The 18,933-nt window shown below is 48.7% G+C and overlaps 1 protein-coding gene across 6 annotated transcripts in view; it reads left to right on the top strand.

The window, feature by feature from the left end:
- The window catches only part of ARHGEF10L (Rho guanine nucleotide exchange factor 10 like), a 55,074-nt gene that overhangs the window by 16,653 nt on the left and 19,488 nt on the right, over nt 1–18,933 (top strand). For 3 of the 6 annotated variants that reach the window (XM_025164093.2, XM_088136870.1, XM_025164094.2), the window contains exons 5-19: nt 1,504–1,586; nt 1,780–1,863; nt 3,605–3,774; nt 4,185–4,301; nt 5,402–5,504; nt 10,864–10,970; nt 11,901–11,978; nt 12,435–12,614; nt 12,743–12,859; nt 13,641–13,733; nt 14,065–14,238; nt 15,315–15,460; nt 16,680–16,864; nt 17,463–17,578; nt 18,317–18,444. In XM_025164093.2, the coding sequence (XP_025019861.1) occupies nt 1,504–1,586; nt 1,780–1,863; nt 3,605–3,774; nt 4,185–4,301; nt 5,402–5,504; nt 10,864–10,970; nt 11,901–11,978; nt 12,435–12,614; nt 12,743–12,859; nt 13,641–13,733; nt 14,065–14,238; nt 15,315–15,460; nt 16,680–16,864; nt 17,463–17,578; nt 18,317–18,444 (1,881 nt within the window). Of the gene's footprint in view, nt 1–1,503; nt 1,587–1,779; nt 1,864–3,604; nt 3,775–4,184; nt 4,302–5,401; nt 5,505–7,224; nt 7,330–10,863; nt 10,971–11,900; nt 11,979–12,434; nt 12,615–12,742; nt 12,860–13,640; nt 13,734–14,064; nt 14,239–15,314; nt 15,461–16,679; nt 16,865–17,462; nt 17,579–18,316; nt 18,445–18,933 lie in introns of all 6 variants that reach the window. The other 3 variants (XM_088136874.1, XM_088136872.1, XM_088136873.1) reach the window with 3 other exon arrangements.

Below are 18,933 nucleotides of genomic sequence, written 5' to 3'. Positions count from 1 at the left end.
TTTGGCTGTTTTTAGTTTTGATTAACTGGGGAAGGGATCGTGTTCATTTTGCACTTTTTTTCAAGCTGAGATGAAGGGAGGCTCAAATCTGTGGAGCTGTGTCAAGTGTGGGAAGCAGGCAAGCCAGAAGCTCTTCTTCTCCTGTTTCTGGGAATTTCATCATCCCAGGCTGCTTCCTTCTCCCCTGTCGTTGCCAAGAGTCAAAGCAGACTTAAAGGCTAAAGAAATAAATAAAAATGTTAATGCACTTGGCGAGAGGATTTTCTCTCTCCTCTCTCTTCAGTGGCCAATAAGAGTGGCTTTTATGAACCTCTTCCCAACTCCATCCATTAAGGGAGCGATGGGAGGAGGAAAAAGGTTTCCATTTAAAAGATGCTGAAGGATGCTGGGCGGGAGGGGGCCGGATTCCTCCACACAGCCCCTCTCATGCCCTGCGAAAGAGGGAGGGGCGTTGTGCTGTATTGCAGTATAAGAAGGCAGTCGAGGAGGCTGCGCGCGCGAGAAAATCTGAGCATCCTTGCTTGGGAGGCGGGGATGCGTCCTAGGAAGCTCGGCCACCTTCCGGGTACGGTCTCCTGGCAAATTTCTCAGGGTATTTTCTCGCCTCTTCCCAGAAATTTGGGGTTGGGTGGAGCCACGGAAGGGACAGGAGGGTGGGCAGGTGTCCCAACTCCATGCAAAACCACTGGCACCCAGGTGGGGTTAGGATGTGCTTAAAGACAGTGAAGGCATTATGGATTGGGGAGATTCGGGTTGTTTTGGGCAGATCAGCCCTGGGCGCATTCAAAGATCCGCAGGACGTGAGCCAGCTGGGATGGAGGGCTGGTGATCTTAGCCTTGTTTGCAAGAAAAACTTTTTTTTTTTTAAATGAAGATGCCAGGATGGCAAAAGCTTTGGGGGAACCCAGAACAGGCTGTACTTGCGCCTGCGTGAGAGCCATGAATGCGGTTTTGCTACCGGGCACTGGCAGCTGGACGCAGAGGCTCCTTGATCCTAGGAATATGTTAAATGCTTAGTGGAGTTTCCTGAGAGTAGTTGTGGACTGAGGATTTTTGGGAGGGGGTAACCCTGGCTCTTCCCCCTTCCCCCCCCCCCCATTGCCTCCTAATTAAACCCTGCCCTCCATGAGCCAGGGAATAATAGCTGGGCAAGTATTTTGCACCTTCCTTTCACTGCTGCCACGTGGGATTGTAATAAAACATGGCATCAGTCGATGCTACAGGGAGAGACTTGAACCCAGCTGAAGATGAATTCTGCGAGTCCTTGGGGTTCTCTGAGCTTGGTTGTTTTTCTGCAAATGTTTCGTCACCCGGCTAGGTAACCTCTCCCGTGCTAGAAATATTCTCTTCTGTGAGCAAACGTGAATTCTCCTGCCGTCCCTGATGCGTTTGGCACGGATTTCTTTTTTAGGAAGAAGTTGGGTGGCAGAGGAAGATGCAAAATCCCTTGCTGATTGGATTCTAGCTGATCACTGGGCATGACATTTTTTTTTACCGCTTCAGGTTGGTGGGCCCTGTCAGCAATGGAGATTTCTCTCAATCTGGGACTCGAATCTACAGCTGGAAAAGAAGAAACTCATCTCAAGGTAGGGCACGGAGACCTATTGTCTGTGGGCGGCTTGCTCTGCGTCGCTCTCTGTGGAAACAGTGCAGGCCAAGATTCTAGTCCTCATTGTGGTTTTGACTGAGTCCCTCCTGGTTGCTGGCTTCCGTGTGGTCCAATCCACCCTAGGCTCATCCTTCAGCTCCCCCCACTTTGTGTCGTTTTTGTGATTCCAGGTGATCAGTTTGCTTTCCCCTCTGCAGAAGATGAAGTGATTTACGACGATGTGCCTTGCGAGAAAGTCGACTTGCAGCAGTGTGGTAGGCTCGCACACGCAATCCCTCTCTTTCACCATTCACACTTTTCCTCTTCTTCGCTCAAGATCACCTCCCAACTCCGGCCGCCGTTCTCCTGTCCTGTCCTTCGTTTTCCTTTCCAGCCCTTCGACATTCTTCTCTCCTTATCACAAATATTCTGATCCCCCCTTTCTAACTAACTGCCTTGTTAAAATTGCCCTCCACAACCGCTTCTTTCTCTTCTTTTAAAGGGGCAAAAAAGGCACCGTGCGGTGAGTTGGGCGGCCATATAAATTGGTTAAATAAATAGATCAGGACAGAGAGACACGGTGGCCAGGAATGATCAAACTCTGAAAGGAAAGGAGGGACGTGTGCATCATCCCGGATAAATAAGTCAGTTGCGTTGGGCTTCTTTATCTACCTGCTCTTGATAGAATGAGACCCCAATTTTGTTTTTAAAATAAGAGTTTTAATCCATCCTGGGGGAGGCTGACAATTCCATCATTCTTGGAATTTATTGATTGCTTTTAAGATTATTTTTATATTGTATTTTAATCGATCTGATCTCCTTTGTAAACTGCCCAGAGTCGCTTTTCAGTGAGATGGGTGGTGATAAATCTGATATATAAATAAAAGGAATGGAGCGAATATATTCAGTGTTTTTTAAAAGATTTCCAAGTCTTAGGGGAACGTCCTTCTCCACAGCTTTTCTTCTAGGCTGGCAAGCAATCCATGATTCCCCAATTTATTTTCCCTCTGTGAACAGAAGCCAAGAATCCCGTATGGGGGGGTGGAATGGCACTCTAAACGTGCTCAGATGACTTTTCTCTGCTTCCCCCCCTCCCCACCCTGATCATCTTTAATACAAAAGGATTTCTAGCCTATCGGGTAGCGTGCAGCCGTGCCGAATTGAAGCAGGGAGTTTATTTGGGGCACGTTTCTCCTTTCTCTGCTAACCCACCCGTGACTAAAGTCACCCTCTGGGGGAGATGGGCAGCATACAAATTTAATTAATAAATAAATAATAAATGAACAAAATCAGCTCTGGACTATCTTCTGTTCTGTGCTTCTTCCCCATGAACTGTTTTCTCTGGAGTTGGATCCCTCTATGGAGAAGCAAGAGGATTTTCTCTCCAAATCACAAAGCTTTTCTCTACCGTTCCATACGTTTTCAGACCTGATTGGTCACATTTCTCTTTTAGCAATAAAAGACAGCTAATAAAAGGCCCGGTCTGGATTGGCCAAATGCTGTGCAGCCTTTTAAGGGCGTGCATGTCATTAAAAGAGCCCCGTTCTTTAGACCCCTGTTTGTTTTTCCCACTCGGCATCGCGAGAGGGATGCTTTTGAGGTTGCTTTCGCCCCTTTGAAAACAGCCGGTGGTGCGACATTTAATTCCTTCCTTCCTTGTTAGTAATCCCTGCAGAAAGATCTTGGCTGTGGGGATAACACTGGCCCGCGTTTAGGAGTTTACAAATCCCCCCTCTTGTTTTAAATAAAAACTTCCAGCTGACTCTAAGAAGGAATTGCCTGAAGATCACTCCGTAAGGTATTCTAGCACGGAAACACGCTTGGATAATAATCTGCACTTTTCCCTCTTAATTCCACTGTGTTTTCTTTTCAATCCATCCTGTGCCATCTGATGTATGCAGTTTCTTATTCTTATTCTGTTTTTCCCCTCTTGAAGTCTCCTTGCTCCGGGCTCCCCTTTTCCCCATCCGTGGTCACTCCTGGTTAAGTGGCGCCGTGCGCTTCTCCCTCTTTCAGATTCGGAGAGGAGCTTAATTTACGAAGATGTCCATCCCGCGACGGCCCCGCCGGAGCCCGAAGACTTAGGCTGGAGCTCCAGCGAGTTCGAAAGCTACAGCGAGGACTCGGCCGACGAAGTCAAGGCAGATGTGGGGCACGCCAAGCCCAAGGTGTCCTTCCAGCCGAAGGTAACCGGGGAACGGGCGTGAAAGCGAATTCTTTGCACGGTTTGCAGCGTAGGGGTCTGCCAGAGAGGTCGGCGTTTTCTCGGAGGGCAGGAAATTTCTCCCAAGCCTTTAGTTGACCTCTCCCTCTTGAGAAGGGGCTCCTGCTTCTCTCGGTTGGAGATGAATCACGGGACTCGTCTCAAAGATCCCGTCCAGGACCCTCGCAAAGGGGCTGTAGGAACGCGGCTAGCCAGCTTCTTGTTCTAACCCTGCTGCCAACTGCCGGGCACCGGGCGGCTCATGATGCCTCCTTGCCTCCCCTGAGTCTTTGCCGAGATCGTCGCTGCTCACCCCGATTTCTGTGCATGTCTCTCTTCCTTTTCCCGCGGCTTCCTCTCTTCTTCGTTGGCGCTCAAATTTGGGGGTGGCAGCTTTCTCCCGACCTTCACAGGCTAAAGGAGAGATGCTCCAGGACTAAGAGAGACATCCTGGCTTTGAAAGTCGGGGGGAGAGAGATGCAGGACCTGAAGCAAAGATACGATTGTAAGGTACTGTGCTCCTTCCTCTGGACCGTCAATTGTTTTCTCTTCCTCTCCCACCTTGCTTTGATTTGGGGTGCCAAAAAAGGCATTTTCGGTTCCTGTTTAAGCCCTCGGCCTTCGGCTCTTCGCTTGCTGCTCTGTTCTCTCCGCTTTGCAAGAGTTAACCTGCTTGTTAAAGCAGAACGCTTCCCATCCTGTAGCATGTGCCTGTTCCTATTTAGACATCTGTCCTTGGGGCTTGAGAAAAGTCTAAATAAGTGGGGTCAGGGAGCGAGGAGAGATGTCCAAAGGACCTGTAAAAGAGAGGTTAACAGATGTGATTTCACTGATCAGTGGGCTGAATTAGTTTAGCTTAGGAAGCCATGAGTCTTCTCAGTCCCCGGTGCGGAGATCAGCATCTGGGGCTCTCGTCCAGAAGTTCCCAGCTGCAGAATCACGCCAAGAAATACTTTTGTGGAATACGTTCTCTCAGGAGACCTGCTTCGCTCCCACCCATGTGTCCCAAAACTTGCTCCTAATTCCCAGGATTTTTAACATTGCATCCGTAGACAGTAAAAGATTGAAAAACTGACATCTTGGCAAACAGCAAGTTTTGACAATTCAAGAGTTCAGCTTGCAATCTGCCTGGGGATGTCAGCTGGTCCTAGAAGAGCGGGCTGTGACTGGGAGCTGTTGAGAACATAAGAAAGAATACAGGTAGTCCTCACTTAATGGTTGCCCTGTTTAGTGACCATACGATGTTAGGACGGCGCTGAAAAAGTAATTTTACAACTGGTCCTCGCACTTAGGACTGTCGCAGCAACCCCACGGTCACGTGATTGCCATTTGCGAGCTTCACAGCTGGGTTCCGACAAGCAGAGTCAGTGGAGAAGCCGCAGTGAAATTGCAAGTTGCGGTCACGTGAGGTCTCACTTAACAACCACAGGGAAACTGAGGTCGTAAGTCTGTGGCAGTCACATGATGTTTCGCTTAGTGATGGAGTTGTCGGTCCCAATTGTGGTCATTAAGCGAGGACTAATTGTATTTTTCTGAATTGAAATAACAATGGGGGGGGTTGGCAGGACATCCAAAACCACAGGTTTGTCACCTATATTTTTTTAATGCAGATGACACAGCTCATGAAAGCGGCGAAGAGTGGTACCAAGGATGGTTTGGAAAAGACAAAGATTGCTGTTATGCGAACTTTCCTGCACAAGAAGGATATCCCAGGTAACACGATTTGTTTGACATTCTGCACGCGTGTCGCTCTTGGGGTGACCTAACAGCAAGGACCTGGGACAATAGTTTTACCGTCATTCACCACCCTTTTGGCCAAAAGCCCCTATGGCAAAGCCCAGCACCCTTAAAAGACGTGCAGCGAAGCTGTAGAAAATATAAAATGCAGCCGTCCGGTTCCTCAATGCATTAAGAGTAAAGCTGATTGAACGGCCCGTTCAAACTGTGTTCTCTAAAAGTTAGGATGGATGGAATAACCCCTGGGTTCTTTCTGTTTTGGGCTGTTTCAGAAAGTCCTCAGCTTCGTCATTAGAGAAAGCCCAGTTTCTGTTTCCTCGTAATAGCTTCCCTTCCTGCGACTGATGAGAAGAAGAGGGGAAAGCGTGCTCCAGACAGAAAATGTTTGGTTTTCTCTGGATTCGAGCGTCCCCTTCAGCCGCTGGGGAAACTTCTGACGCGGCAAAATCTGCTGTCTTAAAAAGCGGGGGGGGGGAAGTATGATGGGGAGGTGGTAGATGCATTAGAAGAGAGAGCGAGAGAGAGGGAGAATTGTTGTGAAATGACATGAGCTTTCTAAAATTCTTTCGGAAATTCTGTAGAACTGAACAGCGTGTGCGAGACGCAAAGACAGCGGGTGGATTTTCTACTTTATTGTCTTGAAATCTGAGGGACCAACTGAGCTTCATGTTTACAAAGCCGAAGTGGTGGGTTCAGTTAATAGGCACAGCCAGTTAGTGATCCTGGCTACGCAGGCTTGCTTGAGAAATGCAAAAATTCCCCTTCTAGACTAGCCTCGTTTGCAGAGAGTCTTGGAAGTCTGCTAGAAGTGAGAGCAGGATATTATTCTCCCCCCTCCTATCTGCTTTACACTTTAGTAAATTAATTATCTCTCTTCTTCATGCCATTTCTGGGCATCTCTTTAATCCCAAAGTGTTTTGCCTTGGAATACTTTCTTCAATAGTGCTTCTACTTCTCATAGAAACAGGGATGAGAGAGGACCGTTTCTTCCTTTTTTATCTTTTTGAGAACAACAAACTTTCAGAGTTGGTATTTTCACGGGCTTTTAAGCTCCCAGCCAAAAGAGGTCTCCTTGGACAACGTTATTTTCCCTGCAAGTTGGTGAATCTTTCTCTGAGCGAATAGAACCCTGTTGTTATTTGAATTTGGGGGGGGGAAATGGTGTTTTTTATTGTGCTGGCCATCACTGAACATTTATTGTGAACTGGAAAGCGAAGAATGAGATGCGAATTGCAAAACACAGCCTCAACTTTTTATCTCTCCTGCACACACACACACACATGCACACAGACGGGACGGGTGAGACCTCTCTTTCGATCTGCCATCCAAAGATTGTTCGCAGCACAGTTTTCTTACCCACTTCCCTGTTTTGCCAGGCACAGTTGCAAAACGTTGCTAGAGTAACTCCAGAAATGCTTACATGGGGGAAACAAATACTAGGAACAAGCCGAACTTAACATTCATTCGGAGTTTCTTTCAGGGGTTTGCATCATTATATAAATGCGATGGTTATATAAGGACTATGGGTTGTTGTTGAGCTAGGCCCAAGGCAGCTTTTCAGAGTTTGCGGCAAAGCAGGGGAGGAATGCCAGAGAGGCCTAATTCTGCCAAGATGCTTTTCCAAAGAGAACAAACATTTGAATTCATGAGTGAAAGGAATTAAGCGCTGCTGATTGTAATACTTCCCTCGCTGTAGCTGTGGATGGAGAGCCAGCCAGAAGGATCCTGGGCACGGATAGGAAGCGCTCTCTGTCCTGGACCGGGGAGGTCTCCAAGGTCCATAGCTGGTCCGCAGAGAAAGGTACGGATCCAGCTGGATCCCTCTGAGATGCACAAGCATGGTTTGGCATGCTGCGTGACGTCCGTTGCTGGCTGCTTCTGAGAGGCGGAAGGAGAGCCCCGCACCTGCCTGCAATCCATGCCTTTCGCTCAGGTCCCGGGCGGACGGGCTGCCAGCGCTCGGAAAATAGCGCTTTATGGAAAGCAGACGGGGTAAGCCGATCTGTGTCTCTTTCTTCGTGCAATTGAGCGCGCACAGAAAGGGCTTTGGTGAGCCTGCCCGGTGATGTTGCCCACCTCGCAAACCCACACAGGTTAGGGAAAGGGGAAATTCGGAAAGGGGCTTGGGGGAGCACGTCTTCTCCAGAAGGCGTTTCGTGAATGAGAGGCAAAGCCAAGCAACATTGGCTTGAATTCCTGCCGCCAATCCTAACTCTAGTTGCGTTATCTATTCTTCTTATTTACAGCCTGGTCTGGTCTGTGGCTCTTTTCTGCTAATCCAGGGTTGATTATTAGCGAGTTAATTATGGAAGAAGACGCTAGTGAATCAGTGCATTTATCCAGCGAGGGGGCTCTGCACGGCCTCTCATCTTGCTGATCCGAACAGCTTCCGTTGCTTGCAAGCGCTCTGTGACTAAATTTCCCTCTTTTTATTGCTGAAGCTTTTCTGTGTACTGACTAATTCTCTTCTGGATTCACATTAGAAGGAAACAGGAGGATGCATCCGTGTTTGTTTCTCCTCCTGGAAGAAAGAAACCCAAATCGTGTCTAGGTCTCATTTCTGCTTAATACCCCATTGTGTTTGCGGGAGGGGAGGAATTGTTTTGCATTTCAATTCCCAGGCATCGTTTGCAAGCGGCCAAGATCTGAAAGGTGGAAATGCTTTATTTGTGTCCGTGGCAGGGGCGTCTGCGAGATTCGTAAATTCTTCGAGGGGTGATTTCTAAGACGTGGGACTTGTCTTCCCAGCCAGGGTGTTTTCGGAGACCCTTTTTTCCCCCTCTGTCTCTCCTTTCAAGCTGCTTCCGCTCTGGGTCGCCCTCCCCGGATGGCTGGTTTCCCAAGTGAGGCGGGCAGCTGTTCCAAAATTAGGGAAGGAAAAAGGTCAGCCTTACCATCACTGATCTATTCCTGTCACCCTCCGATCTCCACCCCTCCCTCGGTGGCTGACACACTCCATTTTCCCCCTCTGCCGGCTTGGCTCTCGCGGGGACCCTTCGGCGCCCGCCCGGTGCCCGAACCCTCTTTGGGGGTGCCGCCTGCCGTCTGGGGATGGAGAGCCCCAGACTCAAATGGGAACTGAGTCAGCGTGAGGTTTGAGAAAGAGGAAGTTTGGGAACGACGTTGGGGCTGGTTGGGGGGAGAAGAGCTCCCATGGAGAAGATGTGGAGGAAACGGCACCACAGCAGCAAGGACTATGTGATCGTTCACTTCTCCTCTTCCTCCTCTTCCTCACTCTCAGGTAAGGCTGGGGAGCTGGCGGATCTTGCCCCGTGGCGCTTGGACCCCGTCCTGGGGGTGGGTTTCTGTTTCGGGCTCCGCAGAGCTTCAGTTTCTGCCAGAATCCAGCGAGCTCGGTGGCATCTATCCTGCGTGGCTGGTGGCCGCCTTGTCCGGCTTTGGAAAAGCGGGGGGCTCCGGGAGGATGTTAATTGCAATCGGGGGGAGTAAATTCGTTTCCAGTCTGACTGTTCTTTATTTTGTTTACGTCTTGCCTTTTCTCTGTGAGCAGCGAGGTCTGCCTTACACCCTGTGGGGTAGGATGGGCTGGCACGGGGTCACCTGGGGAGCACCGCTTGGAGCTTGAACCAAAATTGAATCTCCCTGCTCCCCATCCAGCCCCCTCTAATGATCCCGTGTGTCCCCAAAGCATGCAGCTTGGCTTACTTCCTTGAGCCTGCTTTTTCTGCCCGAGTCAACCCATGGTTTGGGCGCCACATTGGACTCACTGTCATTTCTTCGGATCCCTTGCAACAGCGTGGCTCTGTAAAATGGTGCAGTTTTTGTTTACTTCCTTTGCCTTGGCAGGACGTCGGTTTGGAGGCGCTGCCTGTCCAGGAATCTTCTTGGATCCCACGGGCAGTGCCCGCTGTGCCAAGGGGGTGGATTTTTGCTGAGTCACTTTGCCCAAAAGCTCTCCCGATCTTGCAAGCAAAGATCCATTTGGACAGCACACGGTGGGGGGCAAATTCACAGAGGATGGGTTAATTAAAAAACGTGTTGATCGTTCAGAGGGGTGGGGGGAGATCACCCATTGCCCCCAGCCTTCACTTGTGGGCCCCCAAAGGAATCTGGTTGTCTATGAAAGCATCAGGTGGATTTTTGCTTGAGCTAAATCCAAACCCTGCGTTGTCTATGAGCATTGTGAATAGAACCACCCCAGCCAGGGGCAGTCTGGCCCTGAAAACCAATTATGTGAAGAGGGATGAGAGAGAGATCTCTGTTTTAATGCCCTTCTGGTGGGCTTTTGAAAGGTTTCTGCCTGACCATGGTTGGAAGCCAGACCTTAGATCAAGGGGACCAGGTGACCCTTATATTGCAATGTTTTTCTTGTTTCTGTGGAGCTCCGGGCAGGTAGGGTGCTCTGTGGGCAAAATATGGGTTCTGCCTTCCGGTGCCTGGGGAAAACCGATCCCCACCACCATCACCCTGCCTCTTTTTGTCCCAAGTTTTGATTTTTAGAGTCAGGCCCCCTTCTGTGCTTTGGGGTGATGATTCAGCAGCAAAGGAGAAATACATTCTGCACGTGCTCAGAGGAAAGAGATGGTGGAGCTCTACCGGTTGATTTCTGCCCCCCCCCCATTGTCCTAAGATTGCTGCAAGGACAAAACGATGCCAGGGCGCAAGCCGGCAGGCTGCGCTCTGGAAAAACACAGCAGGAATGGGTGCTGATGCTACGGCCGAAGCATTTTATCCGTGGGTGGACAGGCGTGAGCTTGCAGACGGTTGCCTGAGGATATTTGCAGTGGCCGCTCTCATAGATCTGGGGAATAAAGGGAGGACGAGAAAGCCCCGTCCATTGGTCTGTGCTTGGAAAGGGTCTTGGAGACGGATTGGTCTGTATTTAAAAAGACCAAAACTTTGTTCTGTGTCATGCTGTGAAATATTCAAAACAGGAGCCCTAACAGAGGTGTTCCTTTTGCCCTGGGAGTTCAGGGGCAACCAGCAAAATCGTGAGTTTCTCAACAGAAGAAGTTCATTTATTTGTTTGACATTATTAGCTGGCCAGCTCTAATGGATTTGTAGAGTGACTCCGATCGCCTCTCTTCCCCATGGACCTCGATTTCCTCCTGATTTTTGCCAGTTGCTCAAACCCTTTGGCTATGCGCTATGGAGGTCTGGAAGCATCTTTTAAATCTTGAGTTGGAGGAATGGCAACGGAGGAGATGTGCGATTTGAAGCGTGCGAGTGGGATCCCTTCCCGGCTAGAGGACGTTCAATTTATTCGTCGTTGCTCCATTTTGCCTTGCGGACATTAACAACGTTCTTCAAACGCATGAAACTTTTCCCCCCAGGGAGTCACTTTATTTTTATTTTACCTGCTTTTGTTTCCCAGGTGATTCTGAAGAAGAAGACATGGGGTTCCTGGAGGTACCAGTTTCGGATGCAAGAAATCAGCTGCCAGAGTTAGGGCCGATGCCAGAAGGATTAAATCCTCAGCAGGTTTGTTTTGGGGATGTGGTTCAAGCCTGAAGTCTAAATTTTTGGCCAGTTCGAATTGGGTCCTCTCTCTGGAATGGTTTGGGGTTTCGGGATGAGCCCTTGTTTTTGCAAAAGACCCCCTGTGCACACCCTGCTTGCAGAGTGGTGGGGAGAGAGCGTTGTGCATGCCATCTTGAGTTGCTGGAAGAAAAGTGTGATCTAAATTTTAAGGAATAAATAAAGGATCCTGTAGGAAAATAACATCTATCTGGGATCCACCGGGCTAGAGAGAGAGACAAAAAAGTTAATATTGAAGGTCTGAGTTTCTATCAGTTGCAAAGAGAAAACACAGTCTTTGTAGCTGCGCAACAAGAAGTAAATCCTGCTTCTGTCGGAGCCCCTAAATGAACAAACTCGACAGCTGTGTTATGAAGGAGCCAACCCCAGTGCGTGCAAAAATGCAAAAACGTCCCCAAAAGTACACGCCCTTAGAGGCTTCCCTCTGGATAAACTCCGAACGCTGCCTAATTTCCAACTTTAGCAGCCCTCTTAAAAGCTGTGGCTTTTCCATTTTGGATGCTCTGGCTTTGGTGCATGAATCTCTTGTCCTTGCTCGTGTTCCGTTGAGCCTGGAGGACAGAGGTGATCCTGTTCTAAAGTTGTCCTGGGAAGGAAACCGAGGAAGGGTTCCCTGATGTGGGGATGAGTTTCTCCTCCAGCAGGGAGTCTGTGGAAGTAGGATCTGGTGAGATCTAAAAAGCCTGGCTGTTAGGGACGAAGCAGCGGATCACTCTGCAAGCGCGTCACCCAAAGGGAATTTGGGAGAGTGCAAACCGGTCTTTGCATTGGAGCAAGATGAATCTGAATGGCCGCTCTGGTGGCCATGAATTCCACCAGCTGGTCCGTGGGCTTCATTCTCTGCCTCTGCTTTATTCCCTCGGGGGGGCTCAGGTCATACGCCGTCACATTCTGGCCTCCATTGTGCAAAGCGAGAGGAGCTACGTGGACTCCTTGAGGCGCATTTTACAGGTATGACTCCTTTTTTAATTCTCGGGAAAAGAACACAACCCTCTCTTAGATACCCATCACCCATACCTCGCAGCCTTCCGTCGAGAGGGCCAAGGCGTCCTGGCCATGTGCCCCTGATGTTTTCCAGGCACCAATATGGGAATTGTTGCCCCTTCCCTTCCTTCAAGATGTTTTTTTGACCTCCCAGTCAAGCCACCCGCCTTGGTGGTCTCCCGTCCCACGCTGAAGCTGGTGCAGCCTGAATTAGCTTTCTGAGATCAGCCATCTTTCAGACCCCATGTGAAAATGAAGTTTCTAAGTGTTGGGGGCCTAATTTCCCAAAATCCCTCATCCTTTGGTCCACCTGAAGGAGTTACGTGAGGTCTCCCCCAGTAACCCCATTCCAGCCGCAAACGGACAAGGGAAATGGGGCGTGTTCTTATGTTTAATGGCAGGGTTTCCTCTTCTTCCAAACAGGATTATAGGAACCCACTGATGGAGATGGAGCCCAAAGTTCTCAGCGCCAGGAAATGCCAGATGGTCTTTTTCCGCGTCAAAGAGATCCTGCAGTGCCACTCCATGTTCCAAATTGCCTTGTCTTCGCGGGTGGTTGAGTGGGACTCCATGGAGAAGATCGGTGACCTCTTCGTGGCCTCGGTGAGCAATTATTATAAATTGATATGGCTACCCGTCTCCGACACATGACTTCTGCTCCTGCCAACCCTTCTGGGGGCTCTAGAAATGAATCTTGGGGTCTCACTGTCCTTCATTTATCTTCCCCAAAGTTTTCCAAGTCCATGGTTTTGGATGTCTACAGTGAGTACGTCAACAACTTCACAAGTGCCATGTCCTTAATCAAGAAGGCATGCCTGACCAAACCAGCTTTCTTAGAGTTCCTCAAGGTAAGGAGAGCAGACATGACAAAGGTCCTGAAATGTGGGGCAGACCCAACAATGGGTTGTTCTTAGTTTAGCAGTCATAGAAATCTCTCCATCAGCCTTCTACATCTTGTTTTTCTCCAGATGTGTGATGCTAACCTTTCCATTGCTCCTCACCCATCTGAAGTTAGATGAAGGAATTCTTCATTTGTGATGAAGTTTCAACTGTTGAGATCTTGACAGTGTTTAGATTTTTATGAAAGCTACAACTGAATGAAAGATAATTGAATTAGTTAAACAATCCATTCCACAGCTAAATGCATTTGAATATGAATGCATTGTGGGGATCTAATGGTTATAATAAAAAATGGTATTTGCTTCCTACAGTTGAGTTTAGAAGTATAAAAATTAATAATTTGTGCCTCATCTGCTGCTCAGTTAATTGAGGGTTCTTTTTTGGTAAATAAGAGTAATGGAGGAATATGGTTGGAGACTTGGAATGTTGTAGTCTTTGTATCCGGGGCGTGCATTTCCACGTGTTGGAAGATGAATGTTTGATGGATCCAAAGCCCCCATCAGAGTAGAGTGGCAGAGAATGGTTTACTCTGACCCACACTGAATTCTCTCAGTTGGCAAAATGGGATTGTTGATGGTAGCAGAGGTGATGCTGAACGGGACAAGCATGGTACTGATGCTGTGCTGAGATGTGGCAACACAAAGACCCACATACGCACTGGAGAAGGAAGAATGGAAGTCTACATTTCAACAGAGTAATTATAACTCTGGATGTCTCTCCCCCTTGCAGAAGAAACAGATGGCCAGCCTAGACCGCGTGACCCTCTACGGCTTGATGGTGAAGCCCATCCAAAGGTTCCCCCAGTTTATTCTTCTACTCCAGGTACCATTTTTATTTGCTCGGCTTCCTATGTATGGAAGAACATCTAGATAAGTGTTTCTCAACCTTGGCAACTTTAAGATTTGTGGACTTCAACTCCCAGAATCCCCCAGCCAGCACAAAGTCCACAAATCTTAAAGTTGCCGAGGTTGAGAAACACTGATCTAGATTATGCCAAGCAGAGGGAAAGAGCTGGCTTGGCATACTGAGGCTGAGAAAACATCTGGAGTGGACCTGAGCATGTCGTGACCCTCTTACCTCCATGGCGCAGATGGCTGTCCGTTCACAATGCCCTGGCCTGCTTCCAACCTTGCTCTGTCTTCCATCCTGCCAGGACATGCTGAAGAATACACCGAAAGGTCACGCCGACAGGCTGTCGCTCCAGCTCGCTCTTACAGAACTGGAGACCTTGGCAGAGAAACTCAACGAGCAGAAGAGGTTGGCAGACCAGGTGGCTGAGATCCAGCAGCTGACCAAGAGCGTCAGTGACCGCAGCCATCTCCATAAGGTGTGTGACTCTCCACAGGACGGGCAGAGGCCCAACCCAGTGGTCACTCCCCACCACCCTCTGGATCTCTTCAGATGATGACTCCTAGGATCCAAGCGTTGTTGAATCGGACACATTGGGTGGGCTCCAGGTTGAGACAGTTGGCTGTGGTTCCTGCAGCACCTGTAGGGGTTGTAGTCGCTTCACCCAAATAGGAAGAATGGAAAGAGGTGTGCAAGCAGGGAGAGAGCTTAATGCTCAGGGCTCTGAGTTTGGGGAAGTCCAGAGGGATCTGAGATGAACCTCTTTGCTGCCAGCTGCTGTTCTGGACCTCAGTTCCCACCTCTTCCATACAGCCGTGGTCAAAGAGAAGGTGCGGCTGGAGGTGGCCTACTGCTTTCCTGGGCTAATAGGGAGGCTTGAATTTAGCCGTTCATTACCTTTCAAGCACCTGCAGGATTTGCTTTAGGGATGAGCAGCTCGTTTGGGGCCAAAGTAGAAGAGATGCTTCGGAAAAGCGGTAGGTTCACTCGCTGCTCCCGCCCCATCTCTTGGCTGAAGCCGCGCTCGAGGGAACAAACATTTTAAAGCATTAAAAAAAAAAAAAACCTTTTGAGGCAAGCAAATATGTACATAAAGCAAATATAGCCTCAAAAACCGCTGTCAGCAACACAGGCGCCAGAAAACATCCCGCTGAGCCGATCCATTTCGGAGCTTAAACACTGAAGCAGATTTTCCCCAAACAGCTCCGGATCTGAAGAGTTGCGCATCCCTAGTTCGCTTACTCTGAGCAAGACAACGGCTGAATTAAAACATCGTGCTAAGCCAGAATGTTCTCTGTGGGCTGTGACGGGTGGCTGGGCATTTAATTCTGGCTTATTCACCAAATCCTGATTCAATTAGTCTATGGTCTTGAACAATATCTGAACTAGACCCCAAACCTTTCTCTCTTTTCCCGTTCCCTTTACCCTCCAAGGAAAATAGCCTTTAAAAGCAGTTGCCGTGGATGTTTTTGGATAAGGCCAAGGTTCTGTTTCGCTAGGTAATTCTGCTTTTGCTTTATTTTTCTCTCTCCCCCCCCCCCATTCTTTCCCCAGTTGTTAAATTCGGGCCAACGGCAGCTGTTGTTTTGTGAGACCCTGACGGAGACGGTTTACGGTGACCGGGGTCAACTAATCAAATCCAAGGAGCGCAAGGTGTTCCTTTTGAACGACGTGTTAGTGTGCGCCAACATCAATTTCAAGTGAGTGCCTGGAATAGTTGTGCGTCCGAGAGAGACGGAAACTTGAGTAGGTCGTGCTCCGGCACGTGTTGGAACAGAAATAGAAATTAAAAATGCAAAGGGTTTTGTGCGCTCCCTGGCCGAGATCTGTTCCCTTGTCATTCTCAGAGCATATTCCAGCCTCTAGAAACGGGGCTGAATTTCCTTTCCCGCGGGGAATTATTGATAATAATTGTGACAATGGCACCTTGTTCAAAGGTGGGGAAAATCTTGCAATTCCAGAAGCGGGGAATCCTCACCCTCTGGAGTTGGCCGCTCTGCTTTGCAAGACCAGGAATGTAAATAACAGCAAGAATTAAGCATTGGGGTTTGCATTCGACCCTTCAACCTCTCCAAACAGCAAAGGATTTTTTTTTTAAATTTCAGTTCTGAAAGGGTGGGATTTGGGAGGAGAATTTGATAATGACCTTTGCTTTGACGTTTCTCTTTTGTCAGGCCAGTGAATACCAGGTAGGACGTGAATGGCTTGGACAACGCTGTGTGGCTTGCTCTGTGTTTGAGGGATGCAGATTGTTGTGTGAATGGCTTGCATGCCTGCGAAGGCTTGATGTGAACCTGAAGCCTTTTGTGTTGATCGGAGAGGCTGCAGCGTCCATAAACCAGAGTAGTGGTGTTGTTTTCCTTTGTTTTTGAACAACGTTCCAGTGCAGAAAAACTTTTCCAAAGATTGAAATTCAGAATTCTTCCTGGCATTTAAAGAACACTGCCCCTAAGGGGCATTTGCTGGGCATTTGGGGGACGTTTCATGTCCTGGTCTCTCCACCCTGGTGGGTGAGGAAGAAAGCTCTGCCCACACGAAAATGTTTGGGCAGGAAAAAAGTGGAAACAGAAGGTTGTTAAGCATGTCTTCCTTTCACAAGTATCTCCCCAGGCAGAGGTGGTGCAAGAGTCAGTCCAGAGTCAAATGCCCAGGGTGGCAGTTTTTAAGATGTCGGGCAGGGCTAAGATTTGCAGGTAGCCTGCAAGAAATCAGGATTACTGGATTTTGCCTGTATTGCCTTTTCCTTCCCTCGGCATGCCTTTGGAGTGTCTTAACGCTGGATCTGAAGTTCTGTTCTTGCCAATTCGGATTTCAGAGCACGGCTTCTGGATCTTCGGGGGCTGCCACTTTGGCAGTGATGGGTCTGGAGGCACAGCATGCCCGCCCTCTGCTTTTTTAGCAGGGCTTTCTTTCTCGCAGGGGGCAGCTAGAGATCAGCAGCCTGGTCCCTCTGGGGCCCAAGTATATTGTGAAGTGGAACGCCGCCCTCCCCCAGGTGCAGGTGCTGGAGGTCGGGCAGGAGAGCAGCGCCCGGGAGAAGGAAAACGCTGCCATCCCCAACGTTGGATCCAAGAAACACGCGCCACCCAGCCAGTCTTCCCATAGTAAGCGACCCCCTCTTCTTTTCCCACCGTTCAAAATTTCCAGCTGAGCAAGCTTTGCGGGAGACGGGAGGGACGCTGCGGGGAGGATCAGGACCCCCGGCTTTTGCCCCCAACCCCGTCTTGCAAAATCTTCCTCAGGCGCTGCTCTTTCCTTTGGGGCACCCATTTAAAATATTGCACGAAATGTTTTATAAGGTCGGCTTTAGGTGTCCAGCTGGAAAAAGTGTAAAACTTGGGGAATTTTCCCAATATTTCTCCCGGAAGGGAGCCAGCATTCCACAGGGTGCAGTTCCTGAATATTAACAGAGGGGAGGGGATGGCTAACCCCTTTAGTTTTAATTTGAAAGCTGTTGGGGACCCTGTAAAATTCAGAGAGTGTTAATGGCATTCTTCTATTTTTTTCCTTAATAGCATTCTTTTGGCTTCAGTAGGATGCACCCACCAACCTGAATTTGCTCATAGTTGGAATGAGGATTTAAAATAAAAACAAAGAGAATTGCAAATGCAATTTTTTTTTAAAAAGCCTGAGTATGTGCACTCTAGGCAATTCGGCCCTCTGGTGACAGTGCTCCCTAAAGTCCAAATTTGTCTCCCACAGATAAAGTCTATTTGGGACCCCCTCGCCTGTTTCAGGAGCTCCAGGATCTGCAAAAAGATTTGGCCGTGGTGCAGCAGATAACCCTTTTAATCAGCACTCTTCATGGCACGTACCAAGTGAGTCCGGTTGTGAGTAACCCGAATGCCACTGAGGGCACTTCTTCACAGCCTCTTTCTACCACCGTGTTATTTCCAGCTCATAGCATGAGATATTTTTGTTTGAAATGCAGAAGCTGTGAACAACTTACGGGTAGCCTGTTCCCATTAAGGGGGAGACTTGAGAGTCTTTTCTCCCTTCCAGCTCCTGGGTTCAAACCAATCTCTCCCCCTCTGTATAGAAGTTAAGTTGCTGTAGTATCATGCTGTTGTTTCAGAGGTCTTTTAATGTGCTTTGACAGCTTTGCAGCTCCTCCTCATAACAGCTGCTTGGATTTTTATTTTATTTTTTCACCAAACAAAATGCATGTAACATGTGCTAAATATGTAGAGGGCAGAGGGATCAGATGCAGACATTCTTTACTCTCTCTGATGAGCTGCAAGACGTATTGATCAGCTCGTGATTCTCACAGCCTTGGGGGTCCGCAGCCCTGAACACAGTGGTGGGTTGGCTTCAACCTGCTTTTGAGGAATTGGAAAGGGTGCCTCTTAGAGGAACTCCAGTGGGCACATGAAGCGGAAGTATTGTGCATGAGTCACTTAGAGTCTTGTTTCTTGCAAAGTCATCAAGATGAGTTTAAATCAGAATTTGAGGCTTTGGTCCCAAAGCCATAAATGAATCCAGAGTCACGATCCTCCCAGGCAGTTGCTCTGAAAAGAGAACCTCAATGAATTAATTTTTTTTCATCTTGCTTCTAGAACCTGAATATGACAGTGGCCCAAGACTGGTGCTTGGCTCTACAGAGGCTGATGAGGGTGAAGGAAGAGGAGATCCACTCTGCAAACAAGTGCCGCCTCCGCCTCTTACTTCCTGGGAAGCCAGACAAGTATGCCGGGTTGTTTATTCTTTAGCAATTGCTCAAGAGAACCCAGATAGATGTTCCAAGCCCACCTTCCATGACTCTTGCTTTGGCTCGCCACTCCACTGCTTCATCTCATTCAAAGCCAGGAGTGGGTGACCCACCTGGTCTTCAAGGTGTGTGAGGTCCCCGCCTTGCCCTAGCGGAGAGTCAGTCTTTCGTTTTTTCATTCTGGGAACCACCTGGTTCTAGACACTCTGCCTAGTTATCCCTGTTTTAAGTAAATACAGGTAGTTCTTGACTTATGACCATGACCCCGGGACGCTGCAACTGTGGTAAATACATGCCAGTTGCCAAGCACCCAAATTTTGATCATATAACCGCAGGGATGCTGCAACAGTCGTAAGTGCAAGCACTGGTTGTAAGTCACTTTTTTCAGCACCGTCGTAACTTTGAACAGCTATTAAACAAATGGTTGTAAGTCGAGGACTACCTGTAACCAGTGCTGACTTTTAA

This window comes from Python bivittatus, unplaced genomic scaffold, assembly GCF_059951505.1.
Source record: "Python bivittatus isolate LINGU-HERP-01145 unplaced genomic scaffold, Pbiv_v1 ctg000090_np1212, whole genome shotgun sequence".
NCBI lineage: Eukaryota > Metazoa > Chordata > Lepidosauria > Squamata > Pythonidae > Python > Python bivittatus.
The sequence above is the reverse complement of the archived record's forward strand: the minus strand, read 5'-3'. Positions and strand labels throughout refer to the sequence as shown.